The sequence below is a fragment of the Psammomys obesus genome, unplaced genomic scaffold (genome assembly GCF_907164565.1).
Source record: "Psammomys obesus unplaced genomic scaffold, mPsaObe1.curated_primary_1811, whole genome shotgun sequence".
In the NCBI taxonomy this organism is placed as follows: Eukaryota; Metazoa; Chordata; class Mammalia; order Rodentia; family Muridae; genus Psammomys; species Psammomys obesus.
Window position 1 is genome coordinate 718,470 of NW_026596443.1, and position 18,912 is coordinate 737,381.

Genomic DNA, 18,912 nt, shown 5'->3' on the forward strand with positions numbered 1-18,912 from the left:
TGGCACCTGCATGTCCCAGAGGCATGACTACAAGGCCAGAGAGTCCTCCAAGAAGTAGGCAGGAACAGGGCCCAGGTAACATTTGAAGTTGCCTTCTCAGGAGGCAAAGAAACCTTATATAATGAAGTTAATATTACAAGGCACTTGTCTTTCCAGGGCAGGGTTCGCCTTTCTAGCTGCCCCAAGGGGGCCTCCTGATCACAGTATCACTATGGATCTGATTTAGCTTTTGCTGAACATGCTGAATTATTCACTAGCTATGGATAGCAAGCTAGCTCCAGGGTGGGGGTAGGGGTATCAAGAGAAGTCTTAAGGAAGAGGAAAAGAATATACAGGAAACTAGACTTGGGGGGAGGGCGCAGAGAGAATCTCCAGAATATTTGAGGAGCAAGGGCAACTAAGATGTATGTCTGACCAACTGTTTGTGAAATTCTGGCATCTGTCCCTGGAGAAAAATGAGAGGTGGGAGAAGGCATTACCCTGGCCTTTCCGCTGGGGCTCAGGAAAGCCCCTGGTTCTCTGAGAATCCTCAAAGGGCTGCAATGGCATGTATTCTGTAACTGTTTTTATTCTAGAACCCTCTGCCCTGCAGGGATAAAGACAGAAAGTACAAACTGCATCTAGAGCAAGACATAGATGCAGGGATCAGGTTAATGGTACTGTATTTCCATTGCCTCACCTGGCACCGAGGGACCAGGGTCACGTTTCTCATCTCAGGGATGTGGCAGATGCAGGAAAGAGTATTCTCAGTAGCTAGGAGATGTTTGCCAACTCCCATGACCCATGCCCATATCCCAGTGCTGGCTCCACATAGTCTGGAGCCCGATGACAGAGCTCTACTTACCGCTGACTGTTACGAGCCCTGGCTGGGAGCTGACACCCCAACCCAGAGCACACCTTCTTGGGCAGAGCACAGCATGGCTGAGGGAGCCAAGGCTCAGAGAGAGGTAGAGAATGGAGCCTTAGCTGTAGTGTCCTACCTGTGTCTAGGCTGGAGGCTGGCATCATCTCAGCCCTGTGGACTGTAGACAAAGAGCTCATCTCCCACAGGCCTTGGCCTGAGCTTAGCCACGAGGGGTTAGATAACAGTAGAGTTGTCTGACTCACACACAGTATCTTGGGCAATAGTACACTCCAGAATCCAGAGCAAATCAGAAGAGTGGAGTATTTCCACCTGGAGACAACATCAGTGGAGGCAGGGAGAAGGCAAAGGAAGGCTGCCTGGAAGTGTACTAGGGTAAATAGTTTCAGCTTTGGTTTTGAAAGAAATGCTGCTTATGACATCTGGCATCAAGGGTGGTCTTCATTCATCAAGGGCCGTCTTCATTCTTTGGCCCCTCTTATGTCTGAACAGAACCCTAACAAGGTGAAGGGTTTCACCTGAACATGACAAATAACATCACACTAAAGTAAGATCGTGGCTCTCCAAGTACAAAAAGAGTAGCAGGGAGCTCAAGGTTCACTGAGAGCAATGGTTTATGGCAAATTAGAGCCGCCCAGCCTTGGCTTGGTGGGTGCCTGGAAGCATGGTACAGTCTCAGGAGTGTCCTCCAAGGAGTAGGACAGCTGCCTCTGGTGCTTCCTCTAAGCAAAGGAACCTTCCATATAGAGAAAGAAAGAGGGTAAAGAGGAGAAGGGATGGAGGAGAAGAGCATGGAGATAGTAGCTGTCCTTAGAAACCTGGGTAGCCAGGTGAGTGGCCATGCCACTTAGAAGGTGGCAATTCTCTATGAGAAATGGCTATATTTGTGTGAATTAGCTGAACAACTGGTCTGATCCTGGAACAAGCTACTACAGCCCCTGTGTAGCCAGGCCTACAGGGGGTAGCAGGGGTCTCACAGATGAGCAGGGTGTAGCTTAAGGGTTATGTTTGGAAACCTCTCTCAGCAGTCAGCCCCGCCCACCACTGAGCCAGCAGATTGCTAGACATAAATAAACCAGGGCCCCTGGGTATCTGCCAAAACTTCAGTCTTTTTGGCAAGAGGTGGGTTGAAGGGTGGGCCCCTTTTCATCCTGGAAGTAAACAGGGAACTTATTTACATGGGGCAGGGAAAATTTGTTGTTGGATAAATCTGGTGGAAAGGGCACAGGATGTCCTCAATCTGCCCTGGACTGGGAGATGAGCTACACCTCACTGCTTCCCCCTCCACCTTCTGGTACTAGAGATAAGGCCTACAAGTTACAGCAAACTATCCAGGCAGGACACTCTTAGCCCTCACCTCCTCACTTCATCTGCCCCCTCTCCACACCCTAATCCCAGGGGCAGAGTTCATTGGCTATAGGAGTCTGTCAAGGCTGCACAGACCCTGGCCTTGGCTCCTCAGTCACACAGGACAGGAGGGAAGGCAGGACTAGGCCAAAGTCAGAAGCTAGCCACACAACTGGCTTCTGTGTCATTCTCCTCTTGCTAGCATGGGATACTTTGCGCTAGTCCAGGATGGGCAAAGCTGGGTGGGGAGTATAGAGACAGGAGAGGAAAGGCTCTGAGGGATGCCCAACTGGACATGAAGAGAGGAAACAGAGAATGGAAGCCTCTGAACCCACATTTTCCAGGAGCTGCTGTTGAAAAGAGAAAAAGGAAAGGAAAGGAAAGAGAGGGAGGGAGAAAGGGAGTAGGGAACATGTCTCCTTTGTTCTCAGAGGAGCCAAGCGGCCTAACCTAGTTAGTGGCTCCTTCTCTATGCCCCAGGGCCCTTCCCTAAAGTCAGGGCCACATACAATGTTATCTTCATTGTCTGTTCACCATTGATGCCCCAGTACATTGACAAATGATTTTCCCCGGCTTGACATATATAAGGCCAAGTATACTGACCTTTCTCGTTATCACACACATAATGGAAAGCAGAAGGGTGGGGTTAAGGGGAAATGCCATTGTTTTTAATAGGGAAATAACTAAAGGCAGAGCTTAGCTAGCTGGGTCTGGAGGAACAAATGACAGCTCAGCTCCCACCATCAGGACAAACTTACTGTCCCATGGGGCCCGATCTGTCTTCTGTTACACCCTGCTCCTTCAAATAGGGCTCCAGCCCCCCTGATTTCTCTGAGTGGGTGGTATGTGAACCTCTGTAGGGCTAGTCAGGAACCCTAGCTGCCTCCAGGATGTTTTGGGAATTCAAGCCAGGGTGCTCTGGTCTAAAAGCCAGCTGGTGAGTTGAAAACAATGGTGAGGGGTGTGGGGAGTAGGGGAGGCTTATGAATTAAAAATAGATGCTAGTAATCACCAGGGAGCCTGCAAGAGAGCATGTGGGCTGTGTTTACTAACGAGAAGAATACTTCCTATTCATACCCAGACCAACCAGAGTGGAACCACAAGCTTACCATGTCAGCCAATGGCCTCTGGGTCTGGAGAGTCAGATGATGGTGTTTCAAGCTTTAAGGTGGCTAGAAGATCCCTCTTCCAAAGACAGGGAGACACTTATCTCTCCTCAAGACCCGCAGGACTACACCCAATCTCTAGAGGTCCAGGTCCAGGTCTAGAAAGTCTACACCTTAGGAAGAAACAGTAATTTGCCAGGACCTAGCTGGAACAGGCTAGCCCTGAGCAGGCAGCCCCTCCCCTCCTGAAGGACTCAGTCTTCACTTACAAAATGGAAGCAATGGCATCTGCTCTGCCACCTGCATAGTTTGTTATGAAGGTGGATGAACCAGGCAAACAGTAGCAAAGCTGAAAGTTCCAAAGAAGAACAAAGGGCATGGTGGCACACACCTTTTAGTTCTAAGACTTGGGAGGCAGAGGCAGGTGGATCTCTAAGAGCTCAAGGCTAACCTAGTCTACATAGCAAGTCTCCAGGCCAGCCATGGCTACACAGTGAGAACCTATCTAAAAACAAACAAACTAATAAAAAAAGAAAGTTAAATCTTAAAAAAATAAAATAAAAAAGAATGAGCTGGAGAGATGGCACAGCGGTTAAGAGCACTGGCCGCTCTTCCAGAGGACCCTGGTTCAATTCCCAGTACCTACATGGCAACTAATAATGACCAACCATTTCCCTAGCCATCCCCCAGCGAGGTTACCCAAGGCTTTGGGTTTAGCCTTCCGTATACCGCAAGAAGGAATCCCTTTCACACACATCATCCAGACACAGTGTCACGGTAAACAGTGGACTGGAAAAGCCCCCAGAAAACTGTCCAGCTGGCAACCTGCCCCAACTATCCCGTCCTTGCATTCCAAAGCAGCTATTATCACCAGTTTCTGAAGGTACTTACTACCCACCTATTCCCTGTCTTCCTAGGCAACTAGAGAACTTCTAGGGGAACCCTAATTAACTGGAGGTCCCAAGGATCACCCCCCACACACACCAGAGTCAAGCCCCTCATGTAACAAGATTTTTCTAAAAAAATTTTTAAAACATATTTACTGACTCACCCATGAGAGGTGGGCCCGGCTGTTGCTGTACATACAGAGCTTTCTCATTAAGGGATAAACAACCTGGTTCCAGCTGGTGGGCCCCAGCAGCTCTTGGGTTCAAGAGGCCACACCCTTTCAGCCAAGTGCATCCAGACCTGCCTCTTACTGCACACTTCTCCAAGCAGAAGCCAGGCTTGCAAATGCAGTCCCATCATCTTAAATGCCATCTATATGCTGACACCTCCCAAATTTATGCCTCCAGGTTGGATCTCTCCCCAGGACTCCAGACTTGCTCAGCCTACTGCTTATTTGGCATTTCTATAGGGGTGTTTAATAGCTGTCTCAAACTTAACACAACCAAAACCTAGCTCTGCCTGCATGCCACCAAAGGATGTTCAGTTTGCCATCTCCCTTGCTGTTCAGTTCACCGAGATTTCTTTTGTCCTGCAGCCAGGCCCCAATCCATGAGCCATCTTTGACTTCTCCATTATGTCATGCCCCATACCCAATGCATCAGAAACCCCTGGCCTTGACATCCGAAGCAAATGGAGAGTTCAGCCAACATCCTTTCAACAAACACCCCACTCCAACCAACAGCTCCTCTGGAGTACACACCAGCTTCCTACCAGACTCTTGGCTCAACCCTGTCACACAGGGTTAGTTCTCACAGGGAAGCACCTGGTAATCTTGTATCATATTTTCTAGCAACTTCTATCACTTGTGGAGAAAGAAAAAATAATTAAAAAGTCCTTTTCCTGGTATATTGATCCCAATGTAATCTGCAATGTTCCCTGTCCCTTTCCAGCTCCCAGCCCAGCCTGACCCTGATTTGATTCTGTGTTCTCTACTTTGCTGTCTCTACTCCACATCCACGCAGTTCCACCCATTACACTGTCAGAGAGGCTTTTCCAACCAACCCATTGGAATAGCATGCCCACCCACATTCTCTGCCTTCATGCTCTGCTTCTATTTTGCCTCTCAGCACTCTTACTAGCAAATAGATGGTGTAGTCATTTGGTGGTTATCTCCTCCCATGAGGATGGGTGTTCTGGCACTGCAGGAACTTTTCTTTCATTCACTGAAGTATCCTTAATGTCTATAATAGTACCTGGCACTTAGAAGATACTCAATAAATGCTGTCAAATAAACGGGAAAGTGGGGAGGGCAAGTGGAAGTGCTCAAGAAAAGAGAGGGTATCTGCTGACTTACGGCTACCAGTGAGGCTCTGCTCTGGACAGGTGGTCCAGAACCATCTGTGGAAAGTCCTTTTTCTTGAAGAAATATACAATCAGTGTGACATGTAGAACATATAAAATGACCCTACAGCTCATGGTCAGAAACGGTTTCAAAGTCATCTCTGGTGTGAGCACTCTGCCAAAGCAAACCTTGGGCCAGACGAGTTGGTAGCTGAGCCCCATCACTGATTACCAGCTATACATGCAGAGCAGCCTGGTATGGTGGGAAGAGCACCAGACTTGGGACTAGGAAACCCACTGTTCTACAGGTTCCGAGCTCTGGGTTTTAACAAGTCATACCCCCTCTTTGGATATATTTATTTTATCCCAAAACTTGGGTTCTCATTAACATGGCTTATCTGGCTTAAGGAACTATTTTAATAAATTCACAAAAATAATTGTTTACACTGGAAGAGCATCAAGGCAAACCTAAGCCACTGTCCATCTAGTAAAGGCAGGCAATGATGGATATGTGCATCAACTTCCAAATAATTCCAAAAGGCAAGATGCATAAGAAGTCATAGTAGATGTAAGAAAGCTCTAGCTCTTGTGTGGGGCTCAGTTGAGGTTGTGCTGGTGACAATCTATAGCAGAAATAATGTCACAGCAGATGTCCTTGGAACCTTGATGCTAGAGAGCTCACTAACCAAACAGGACTCCACAGTCGCCCACCATTTCTCATACTCTCTTCTTTCCACTGCGCCCATCTTCTCTGTCCTCCATCTTCCACAGACAGGTGCTGTCCATTCACAGGCTCTCCCTGCAGCTCCTCTTCCCAGGGCAGCCTTTCCCCTATAGCATCTGTGCTCTACAAGTAGACCCATCTGTTTCCTCTGGCTCTCACAGACAGGCCAGCCCTCAGCTTTGAGGTCCCTGCTACAGCAATTTTCCTCCTTCTGCCCTCCGCACATCAGGCTGACTTCTCTGCTATCATTCCCTGAGCAGAAAGAAAAGCAAAGTTCCTAACTTCCCTTCTACCAAGTGGGCCACCTAACTTCTCAGCTCCTGACACATCAAATTAAAGCTCTCTCCATTCCTTCCTTACCTGGGCCTTATTTCCCATTTCCTAAGATACAAAATCCTTTTTTTTTCTTCTATTAAGAATCAAGCCTAGGGCCTGGTACATGCTAACACATTCTACTGCCGAACTATATCCCTAGTCCTTGTTTTATTGGGAGTAACTGTGTAACTCAGGTTGATTTTTTTTTTTTTTTTTTTTTTTTTGTTTTCTTTTTCAGACACAGGATTTCTCTGTATGTAGCCCTGGCTGTCCTAGAACTTATTTGCAGACCAGGCTAGCCTCAAACTCAGAGATCCGCCTGCCTCCGCCTCCCAAGAGCTGGGATTAAAGGTGTGCGCAGCCACACCTGGCTTCAGGTTGATCTTGAACTGGTGATCCTCCTGCCTTAGCCTCCCTCATGCTGGGATTATCAGTGGGTACAATCACATCTAATTAAGTTCCCAGTTCTCAAACCCCAATAGAATCTCTGTCTGCATCTCCACTTTATCTCTCTCAATGTACTCACTCTTCAACTCCCTCAATGCCCCCATCTCCTCTTCTCCACATCTCCAGCTTCCCTCACTTCCTTTTCTGTAAGATAAGATTTCATGCTAGCTTTCTAATCTCAAACCCTCTACCATCTTTTACCTTTAGTATAGCTGCCATCAACCCTTCAGCTTTCCTTCTTTCTGCTGATGGAGACCATGCGAGGGAAAATGAACTATAGCGCCAGAGCCTTGGAGGGGTACCTAGGTGTGTGGGAGCCTGCTGAGGCCTGGGGTACGGAGGGAAGAAACGGACGTGGGAGAAGCAGCGTGTCAGAGCTGGCTGCCTGTCCCATCTACAACAGTGGGATCTGGCCTTAACCTTCTCTTCATTCAAAATGTCCCCTTGAGGATCTATCTCGTCCACACCAGTGACTTCAGCCTCACTGCTGATTTCACCTGTCAGCCCACGCCCCCAGGCCCACTGCCAGGACCTGCAACGGGACAGCCCCTTTCCTAGACCCCCCTTCTTTTCTTCTGACTCCTCAACCAGAGAGAGTACCACAAAGCTACACCAGAAACCAGAGGCTCCTTTCCTCCTTCATTTCCTTTGTTTTCCATAGCCTGGTCCTTGTCTAGTACCACTGATGCTGACTCCCCAATATGTTCTGAATTCCTCTTCTTTCCATTCTCAAGGTTGCAGTTGCTGCAATAACTTCAGTTTCCATGGTTCCTTTTCTCTCGCCCTCCTAATCTACTGCCTGCTCTTCTAATGTACTCTCTGAGCTCACTTCGCGCCTAACAGCTTCCTACAGCTTCACCTGACCTCCAGACTGCACACAGCATGGCCCTCTGAGCTCTGGCCTCTGCTCCTGTGAGTCTCCACAAAAAAAGAAGCGCCTGCCACTGGCTCCTTGCTTTGCTGCATACCGACCCTCCCTGCCTCCTTCAAGACTCAGTTCAATAGATTTTCTTCCAGAAAGTCTCTGACCAATTCCTCTCTGCTCACACTGCCTCCTCTGTTTCCAAACTCCCAGAGCATTCATCAGAGCCTTCCTACTCGTTCACTAGTGTTTCTAGACACTGGGCAGCATGTGAACAGCAACACTGGTTTGTTCACTCCTGTGACATCCAATAAGCACTCACTAAATATTTGTTACAAATGAGCTGGATACATTCATGAAGTTCCAAATAACACTTCCTGATCCCTCCCCTTCTTTTCTAGCTGGTAATAATCACAGTAAAGATATCCTGCCAGGTTCCAGTCCAGGAAGTTACCTATGCTAACTCCTTACTTTCACTCCTCAACCCCATTTTCAGATGGGGTGATACAGAAAGGTGAAGAGATTAAGCGTCTAGTTAATGCTGCTTGTAAGAATAATAGCCAGGTCTGGGTCTCCTCAAAACATGTTTAAAGATAACAAACCAAAATTACTATCAGCCTGGGCAAATTACCTTTTCTGAAAAAAAAAAAACAAAAAAACAAAAAACAATCTCCCAAACAAACAAAAATCAGCCCTGTAGGTGTTGGGCTCTGGTGTTGGGCTTGGTCATATCCTGACTCCTCAGCCAGGAGAGATAATGGGTAGTAAGTATCAGCAGTGCCAGGCAAAGCATCCCTGTAGCCCTCATTCCACCCGGACTTACCTTGTCCCCGATGCCCTCGGCCTCCTCAGCCAGGAGGTATGTATTGCTACCGTCAGCCAGGAGCAAGGCGGTGTCGGTAGTAGAGGAGGAACGCGGTCGGCCCTGGTGCTGCTGCAGGATGGCAGCCAGGCTGCTGTCCTGGGGTCCCTTCCGAAGCAGGTGTGGACTGCCACGCTGTGGCTCCAAGGAGCTGCTCTTGGCACGGCGGCCACTGCTCCCACCGCTGCTGTGCAGACTGGCACCCCGCTTGATGGAAGGCCTGGAACGGATCTGCTGTAACACCCGGTTGAAAGCAGTGGGTCGGGCAGGCAGGTCGTGCAGGGACACAGCATAGGAGACGCGGTGCATCTCCGGGGAGCGTTCCTTCTCATCTGGGGAGTCCTGATCGGATAGGCCCTGCTGTTGCTGCTGTTGCTGGGCCTCCTGAGACGCTTGGTGCTCCCTCTCCCGTGACCTTCGGCGGCTGTGAAACAGGTGTTTTAGGCCGTGGCCAAACATGGAGCCCTCTGAGAGCTGCTGGATTTTCTTTAGGGGGAGAGATGAGAAGCCCAGGTTAATGGAAAAGCCCTGGAAAAGCTCCTGGATGCTTTGTCAGTGGGGGCTGAGGGTGGGTCTACTCTTACGAGGGCGGAGTAGCCAGCACAGACATCTGAATGCCTGGATTCCTATGGGTGGCCTGTCATGCCTACAAGGTCATCTACCCTTTGCTTCCTAAAGCAAGTTCAGATTTCTAAGCAGGATGTTCTCAGGCTAGCCTGCGGCTTAGTAGCACATGAGGCACCCCCAGGCCCCATCATCTTCCTTCTTCCATGTCAAACTGTCTTTCAAGCTGTACTGGGGCAGAGGCCACCAAACATCCATTCCCACAGAGGCCTCATTGTGACAATCCTTGGAACAAGCAGGGCCAAATAATCAGGTTATACTGCCGAAGCAGGCTCTGTTAACTGTGCACCCAGCACCTTTCCCCCTTTCTCACCAGCCAAACTGGAAGGTGTTAATGCACCCTGCTAGAATTTCCTGCTTCAGCACATTTGCTTGTTCGCTTTCTCATTAAAGGCACTAGTCCTTTCTAATTCTCCCATTTGGAATGTGGAAGTAGTTGCTGGCAATGTAGTAGCCTCACTGTAACCATGAGGTGACATAGTTGATGATAGACACATCCAAGAAAACAGTCTATAAAACAAACCTACCTCTGTCTACATGACTCTAATTTCTGTCACTTGCAGCCAGTTAAGTTCTGACATAGCTGACAATGAAATAAACGTTACTTCTCTGAGCCTAGAGTATCTACAGCAGAAATAGCTGTTTAGATAAGGGGCTTTCATTTCCCCTCAGACTAGAACCAAGCTGAAGCCCTGGAGCCTGGTGCTGCCCTGACTCCAGCTGCTTCCCCCACCCCCAGCACTGCCCAGGATAAATGGCTGGGGGATGGGCTGCCAGGGCAACTGCCATGTAACAGCAGGCAGCTTGCCCGAAGGAGACGGCTTATCTGTGTAGGCCATGTCCTCTGAAGAGCTCCAGAGCTGTGGGAGGATGGGTAAGACTCAGAAGACAAGGGGAAACACTACACTTTGTCCGCTAAGATGGAAACAGGGCCAAGTTACCTGGGGCTCAGGAGCTGCAGCAGGCTTTTCTCGGTGCCAACATCCTCTAACCTCACAAAGCAAACTCCATCATTAAAATAATTTTTTTTAACACTCCCCCCAAACTAGACATAATAGTCCCGCCCTTTATTCTTCTAGAAACACAAGAACAAAGATTAGACCATGCAGAAACCAGGAAAGCACAAGTCTCCAGCTTTTGATGGCTGTCCACTCAGCACTGCTTACCATTGCTGTCTATGGCAAGCGGCACACACAGTCCTGTGTGACTACAAGACCTGCACTCACACAAAAGAGAAGGCTCCTCATTCAAGTCCTACAGTCCACCCTGATGCCTGGCACGTCATAAGCCATATTTGTCCATCCTCACATTCTGTCCTGCATAATCTCATTGTTTCCCCAGATACTCATAAAAGCAACAACCACACACTTGCACACACACAGGAAAATTATTCCTTCTTAGGTTTGGGGCAGCTCTAGAAACAGGTCTTTTATGCCAGGTACTCCCAAAGTTACCTCTCCCTCCGAGAGGCAGTACCCTAAGCCCACTTGAATCTGGGCAGAACCAAGATGGCCAAGGCAGAGTAGATGGTAACATATACCACATAAGCTCAGAATGACCCAGATTCTGGGTCTCCTAACTACAGCTGAGTTACCCACCCTTTTCCTCACACTGCCAGGCCAAGCTGACACAAGACTCCCCATGAGGCCCCAGAGAGGGTCTTTGCCTAACTCTTTCTGCTAAATATACCACATCCTCTGAACATTTAACATTCTACTCCAGGCCTTCCCTCCATACCCCATTCCTAACTTGCTTCTCCAACACGGAGGCCCCTATTTCTACCCACTCAGGCAGACAGTTTTCCCCCTAAAAGACTTTAGCTAAGGTCCCAGGAACACAGCTCTGGGATCTGGTGGATTTTGAGGGAGGATGGGGTTGGAGAATCTCAACCACCCATCATCCATATCATCTTGATCCCTATAATCCTTGTCTAGTTTACCTTTAAAGCCATACAAGGTGGTGTCAACTTTTCCTGTCAGTCTAACCTGGCACTAGTCTTATTCCAGGGCATAAAAACTGACAGACCATAGTAGCCATGATCCATTTTGCAGATGAAAAAACTGAAACACATAATTGTTAGGTGGCTTATCCAAACCACAAAGATGAGTTTCCAACTTCTAGTCTAATTTACCTTTCCTGACCCACATCTGGCATGAAACTACAGGAGTTGTGGTGATGTATGTCTCCTGGGACAAATACCTAAGGCAGGATCAAAACATAGCAAAAAAACCTCAGAGTTAGGGGTGGGGCCACTGAACTCTTGGGGATGGGGTCTGCTCAGGCCTCATCATAGAATGTGGGTAAGCCTCTACCCACAGATCTTCATTTCCCCCCTCCCCAGCTGTTCTGCACATAAAGGATCCTTGCACCAGCAGCACCAGTAGACTCTGTTAAAGTTATGAAGGAAAAGAAGAAAAAAGAAGTCAGAGAACAATGTGGGGTGTGTAAGGGGTAGGGGCTAAAAAGCAAGAATAGCAGGGTGACACACAGGCCAGCTGCTTCCACCTGTGGGTGTCAGGGAGATGGTTAAGGGTTTTGACATAACATGATGAGGGGGAAAAAACACCTCAGTGCATATACATACCCAGCCCCAAGTTTCAGAAGTGAGGAAAACCATGGCGACTAGCTTGAGGGAACTTAGCCACCAACGCAGCAGAATGCACCACCTGCTCTGACTAACAGGTTCCAGCTTCTAAATGTCACTTGCTCTTCCACATTGACTTTTCCTTTCCTCCAGCTGCCAAAAGCCACTGTGATGGCCAGACAAAACCATGTGTCAGGAAGAGAGAGGTTCAAGGCTGAAAAGTCGGGAATGGGGCACAAGCTCTTTCTACCCATGTGGAGTACGGTGTGTCTGTCCCCAGGTTGGCCAAGGGGTAGTCGGGGAAAGGGCAGCTTCCAGGAAGAGGTACCATATCTGGAGAGGGCAGTAAGGGAGTCATAGTTCCCTTCCCCTTCAAGAGTAGGGAGGACCCACGCTCCCTGGGCACTGTGCTCTCAGGAAGAATGGCGTTCTTTCCTGAGAACCCTGAGGTTTTTGAACAGCAGCCTTCAGCTGTTCTCCTCCCTGGGTGTGGGCCCAACAAAGGGAAGTTTGCTCCAGATTCTGCAAAGACAGCTTAAAGATGCCAAAAGGAAAAGGCTTCAGGGTGCAGTGTCCTTGGCACAATTTGGCTTAAAAAAAAAAAAAAAAAAGACCTAAAGCAGTTTCCAATACCTACAGGTCCCTGCGGTCTCATCAAAATCCCAGAAATGCGGAGAGGGTCATGGGAAGGTACAATTAACCCGGAGCTAATGATCCCCAGAGAGCTGCTGTTTAGCCTTCCTCCACCTGGTCTGATATTCCCTCTGCCCCACCACAGACATGGCTGTAAGGACTCAGGGGCGCCTGGGTCACCCTGAGCCTTTATAAGCCTAGGTCGCCAACGTGTTCTCTATTTATAGGGTCTCTATGGAAACAGGGCCAGCACTAGAGAACGAGTCACTGGGAAAACCCACAGAGACTGTCAGGATCCGGAGGGGATTGTGAAGTCTCCACTGCCTCCTCACCCCTCACCACCCCCCAAAAGCCGAGGGGGGGCAGGCTGCAGAAGGGATGCAGGGGCGGGTCTATCACCTCAGGCTTGGTGCTGCTGACCACAGAGTGATGAAGAGCCAGCAGCTGCTGATTCCCAGCTTGCTTGGGGTTTCTATTGGAAACACAGGCAATGGGAGGTTTCTGGATTCATTCCTCTTCCCCAGGATCAGTTCACATTCAAAACAATAAAAAAAGCAGGGCTTGCTTAAACCAGGAGTAGTTAAGTCGCAGTCCAACCCCCTTTTGAACTCTTGTGCCTTTTTTGCTTAGAGCAGTCTGGCTAGAGCTAACGAAGGTCACCTGGGAAAGGTCACCTCATCCACTGGGATCTCTGGACAGAACTAACTCATCTACCCCAGCACAGCAGATTCTTACTGAAGTTGCCATTGTGATGTGCCCCCTCTCTCTCTGCTTCTTTGTGTCGTAACCATCCCTCTCCATCTACCTACTCCATAAATCCTTCTCTGGCCACATCAGTGTACATGGCATCCCTCTATCCTGAACCCATGAGGGCTCATTATCTGTACCACTCATTTTTCAGTTAATCATGTGCTGTCTTGCAACTTTGCTTCTAGAGCTCTCGCCAAGGCTCTCCAACTTTTCACCCACCAGTTTGCAGAATCTCTGACAAGATGAGTTACTGGCAAGCAGTAGCTACCTCTACTATTACCTGGCAGAGACCTCAATGCAAACATGGCTATTAAAATTTATTTCTTTGTCTCAAGTCTACAAAACAATCCTAAAGAAGATGTAATCCTTACATCTTTTTAGAACTACCTTTTCTAAAACTTTAAAATGCTCAGTTGAACAGTTTTTTGCCTGTGTCTAACCCAGATTCCTCCTGCTACGGCTGAAACCCCTGTCTCCATCTATCATTTTAGTAATTGCCAAGAATGTGTTGGCTTGAAAGGAGAATAAACATACTGTCCTCACAGATGGCTCAGGGAGGGTTTGCTGGGGATTCAGGTCCTTGCAGTCAGCTTCATTTCCTGCAGCGGCTATCACTTAGCTAAGTGGCTAGAATGGGAAAAACCTTCGGCAGTTTGGTTTGAGAAGTCAAATCCACAACTTGTCTGTTGTTTTAACTTTTTTTGTTTTGTTTTTTGTTTTTTAAAACAGTTTCTCTGTGTGACCTTTGCTGTCCTGGACTCACTTTGTACACTAGGCCGGTCTCGAACTCACAGAGATCCACCTGCATCTGCCTCCCTGAGTACTGTGATTACAGGCATGCACCACCATGCCTGGCTTTGTTTTAACTTCTTAACATAAGGGAGAGACTCCTATGTTTTTCAGAGAAGAGTGGACTCTTCTTTATGAACTCTTGTTTAACTAGAACCTTGGTCCAAAGGTACACCATCCTAATGGATGGAGATTTCCACATCTGTCAAGTCTTGTGGGAGAGGTAAACATAAGTGATTGTAGTAAGGCCACCCACCACACCCAAGAGCCTGTCAAGCCTCTCCCTATCCACAGCATCATTTAAATTAACCTCTATATTCATAACCTATTGAATGTTTCAACTCTTTGTACAGGAAGATATTCTTAATGTGATTGGCAGCTAAGCCACAATTGAAGACACAGAAGGAGGAGGAGGAGGAGGAGGAGGAGGAGGAGGAGGAGGAGGAGAAGGAGAAGAAGAAGAAGAAGAAGAAGAAGAAGAAGAAGAAGAAGAAGAAGAAGAAGAAGAAGAAGAAGCAGCACATTCTGTAAACTCTGAATTGCAATTAGGACAGCTGGGAATGAATCTAGAACTCAATATGTGGCAGGAGAACAGAGAGCTTCATTTGCCACATGCTTTCCTGCCAGCCCTAGTTCCTCCCAAGCCCACACATAGGGCTGCTCTGAATGAGGCTGCAGGCTTGGGGAAGGGGGCAGTCCCAAGCCTCAGGATCCTCTGTCCTCATAAGGTACAGATGGGTGGAAACTAGCAACTACAGCATTTCTCAGAGCTCTCTGGTCCTGGCATTGACAGGAAAAGGGGACAGGTAAACACTGTACTGAGGTCCTGGTTCTTGTCATCTTATCCTAGCTAGAAAGTCTCCTGTTACTTGTTAATTAATGCTCTGCCCTTCCTTTAATGTCCTGATCGAAAGCCATCTCCTCTTCTTCCTGATAAACCCATGTTTCATACTCCACTGCATGTACTCCAAGCACACTGAAGCCTGGGTGTCCTAGGGGTTTTCCTGAAAGCATCTCATCCCTCAGGGACTGGAGGCTCACCTGAAAATGAAGGCATTGCCTTGTTGAAGAACTAAGTTTCCATTTCCTGGGTTAGGTCTCCCTCAATCCTACCTCCCCTGATGAAATCTACCTCAGGGGCCCATGTCCCACAGATTGTAGGGATCTTTAAGCCCAAGCATTTCTAGAGGACAGTAGTACTCCAGGATGCAGCAAGATCCCAGATAGCCATACTCCACAATTACTGAATCATCCAAGGTCCCAGGACACACACATGCTTTCATACCAACTCCCAAAAGTGGCTAGACTTCTCCTTTATTTAAAATGCATAACACAAATTTTAACCAACTCCTGGTCCTTAAAAAATAAAATAACAGAACGGAAACAGAGAGGATTGGGAATACCAATGTTATGTTCTTGACTTGGGTAACGAACAGATGACCTGGCTACTTTCGCTCTTATTAAACTATAAACACGTCTCTCTGTGGACGCTTTTATACGCATGTCCTATTTCAGTGTTTATAAGAACATCTTTCCTTCTGAAATGTCCCGTTATCTGTTGACCGCACAGACCCGCCCTCTCATCAGTGCACTGAAGGGTGGGGAAGGAGTATGAGCCATTCACAGCATCCAAGTGCATTGCGCACCTGTACAGGAGAACCAGCCACCTACGGTTCAGCTGGGATTTTACCTTGGCTCTCTGTTGTCTTCCCTGCCCCTCACTCAGTAGGAAGGGAGAAGACAGTATGGTATGTAGACAGGAACATGATCTGAAACAACCCAAAAGCAGCCCTGAGTGAAAAGCGCTTACAACCAGATGGGAACAGTGGAACTCCCCCCTTTCCTTCAGGGAATAGTGGCGATACTGATAGGAAACTCCACGGGGAAATCCAGCTTTATTCAGGGGATAGAGCACTTCTGGGAACTTTCCCTGGACAGCATCCCTAGGATTTTCCTCTCAGGAACTGGTCCATCCCTGTATTGAGTAGTGGGATTGGAATGGTGGGAGGTGAGCAATGCCTCTCCCCACCTCCTCCCCCTTCCCACCCCCAACCTCAGGCTTCTCCAGTGTTTGGGATAGGGCTGCACACTGAGCTCAGCCATTCACCCAGGAATCAGCTACATGCTGTATTCTAAGGAGGACCTGTCCCCAGAGTTCTAAGCTCCTCCCCACACCGCTTCTCACTGCAGCCAGTCTCCTTGCTGGAGAATTAATTCTGTTATACTTTTGGAAAGCCAGCAGTTTCTGTGACAAGCCGCCCCAGCATGTCTTCTCAACAAGCAGGAACTCAGATAACAGCAAAGGATGGAATCATAAGAACAAATGAATGGAGACATGAGCTTGGGTGGCTAAAGAGGAATCCATGCTGATAGTTTAGCATGGATTCCTCTCTACATACTGTCTGCTGAGGTCTCCCCTAGAGGGTACACACTTATGTGAAGTTCTAGCAAAGCCCCAGAAATGTTTACACAAGCCTCCTGTGGGGCCAGGACCATTTGCAGGTTGCTTTTCTGTTATAGTTTCTGGTTTAAAAATTGCTACCATGTAACTATTTCTCTGCCCCCCACCCCTAGCCCTACCCACTCCATAATCATAGATTCCAAGCTACCATAGAAGCAATTTACATTGATAGAGGGCTTGTCTAGCATGCTCAAGACTCTATCTAGGTAGGATCTCAGGACCTCCCCCTCCACACAAAATAAACTGAGAAATGTACAGCACACAATATGATGCTCCTGGAAGGACCAGAGACATAGAAGACAGAGACACTGCTGGCCATTGCTAAGGAAGCATCATTCAGATAATTCGGCCAAGATTGAATATTTCTCTTTCTCTTCTACCATAGAGGCATTTTAGACAGAGCTTTACATGCTTTTGCTCGTTGCTCAAGAATCAAGATGATTTCCTCCATGACACTTAGTCAGTCACAATGCCTGGAGCTGTCACAAGAAAATAGAAGTGGGACTAAGGGACTATCTCCAAGTTCAAAATGAAAGCACAAGCAAGCCAGGACTGCTGAACTGCATCAACTAAACACAGGTATGGGAAAAAGGGTATTACAAATGAAAAAATAAACATATCCCTTTTGGTACCACTATCAAATTTAGAACAAGTCGGCTCCCACCCAGTTCCAGAGACAATGATGAAATTTTTCAATTAAACTGTCAGCTGTGGAAAATTTGTCCAGCACTGGAAAACAAGTTTGGCCACACTCCAATATTCCTTGTCCCTTTCCTCAGAAAACTTAAGTGACATGCCATTGGTGGCCCCCAAGTCATATCTGTTAGGCAAGTCTCTGTCCTGTAGTAAACATGTTGTGATAAACAGACAAAGATAAACAGGCAAGTGCCTTGTGTGCCTTCCTGTGCTTTCATGAGCTGCAGTAGCTGTGTTCTTGTTTGGGTTCACACTGCTGGGCTATGGAGGTGTGTGTGTGTGTGTGTGTGTGTGTGTGTGTGTGTGTGTAGATAAAGGTCCTCAATTCTTCTTCTGGGCAGTTCAGCTGTTAACATACCGTAGTCAAGTGCAGAGCTGCTGCTCTACCTTCCCCTGATCAAAATAAGTGTCATCAAAAAAGATGACATAGAAAAAAACAAAAAAAAAAAGAAAAAGAAAAAAAAGATGACATAGGAGGGTACAAACAAGGAGCTTTGGGAAGCTTTATATTCACAGAGAAACTGTAGCCCCATACTTCCACCAGCGGAGAGAGGCCAAAGGATCACCCCCTGTTCCTCTCGGAAGCACTAAAGGGACTTCTTTGTACTTGCCATCTCACTTAAAACAGAAAACATGTCACTTGGGGGGAGGGAGTGACACTTCTTGGGGCCTGATGAAATCATTAGCTTTGTGGAGAGAGCCTAGGTGTCCAACAGAGCCATCATTAGACAGAAGGTGAAAAGAGGTCCTATTTTCAAAACTTCCACAAAATTTAAAAGTCCACACAAGGAGTAAGGGGGCTCTCTCTTCCCCAAGGGACACACACAAACACATAAAGGAGCACATGCACTCACCTGGCTTCCTGACTCTGAGCTGCTCAGGCCAAAGGAGAAATGTCATTGGCTTACTCTAGTGAGCTTGTCGGTGCCCACAGCCATATGTACACAGGCTTTAACCTAACGGAAGTCCTTTCTCCTCCCCTATCCCAGACCCTGCACCCTCTCCGGAGAAAATTTCCAAGGCATCAATCCCCAAGGCATCCAAGTTCCTTCCTGGGGCTGACATCTCTCTCAGCCCAGTTGTGAGCTGGCCTAAGGAGCCCAAGCTGGCAGTCCCGGTGGTAACTCCAGCAAAGACGCATTATTTATCTCTGCTGGCTGCTGTAAATGACACAGAGATATTTCAATACAGATCGCCAATTGTCTGGAAGACCTCGGGCTAGAAAATAAACAGCTCCGTGTGAACCGCCCTTTCCAATTCTGGTTCTAGCTGCTGGTTCAGCGTGTGTGCAACTTGAACGGAGGCCCCAACCAGCCTATGCTCTGCCCTACCACCTGTCAGTTCTCCACCCTGGGGGTTGGTTCAGGAAGCAGGCAGGGATCTCTAAGCACTAGCTTAACCTCTGGCTCCACCTAACGGCAAGACAGCTACACCCCCCTTTCATAGATGGACAAACTGAGATTCGTTCAGGAAGGTGATTAAAAAAATCCCACCTGGCGGAGGCTAATTGGCATGGCTTCCCATGCTGCAATCTTCTTCCCCATCCTCCTACAGAAGCCAGAGTACTGTGAACTTTTTAAGTTAGCATCTTAGATCTCTCCAGCCCTTTGTCTGCAAACAG

General features: G+C 47.9%; 1 protein-coding gene across 2 annotated transcripts in view; it reads right to left on the reverse strand.

Annotated features, from left to right (window-relative positions):
- Tmcc2 (transmembrane and coiled-coil domain family 2) overlaps window positions 1-18,912 on the reverse strand; it is a 39,204-nt gene that overhangs the window by 19,325 nt on the left and 967 nt on the right. The window contains exons 1-2 of one of the 2 annotated variants that reach the window (XM_055598182.1): window positions 18,146-18,274; window positions 8,716-9,240 (exon numbers count right to left, since the gene is read on the reverse strand). In XM_055598182.1, coding sequence (XP_055454157.1) covers window positions 8,716-9,213 — 498 coding nt within the window. In that variant the 5' untranslated portion in view covers window positions 9,214-9,240; window positions 18,146-18,274. Of the gene's footprint in view, window positions 1-8,715; window positions 9,241-18,145; window positions 18,275-18,912 lie in introns of those variants that run through there. The other variant, XM_055598181.1, reaches the window with a different exon arrangement.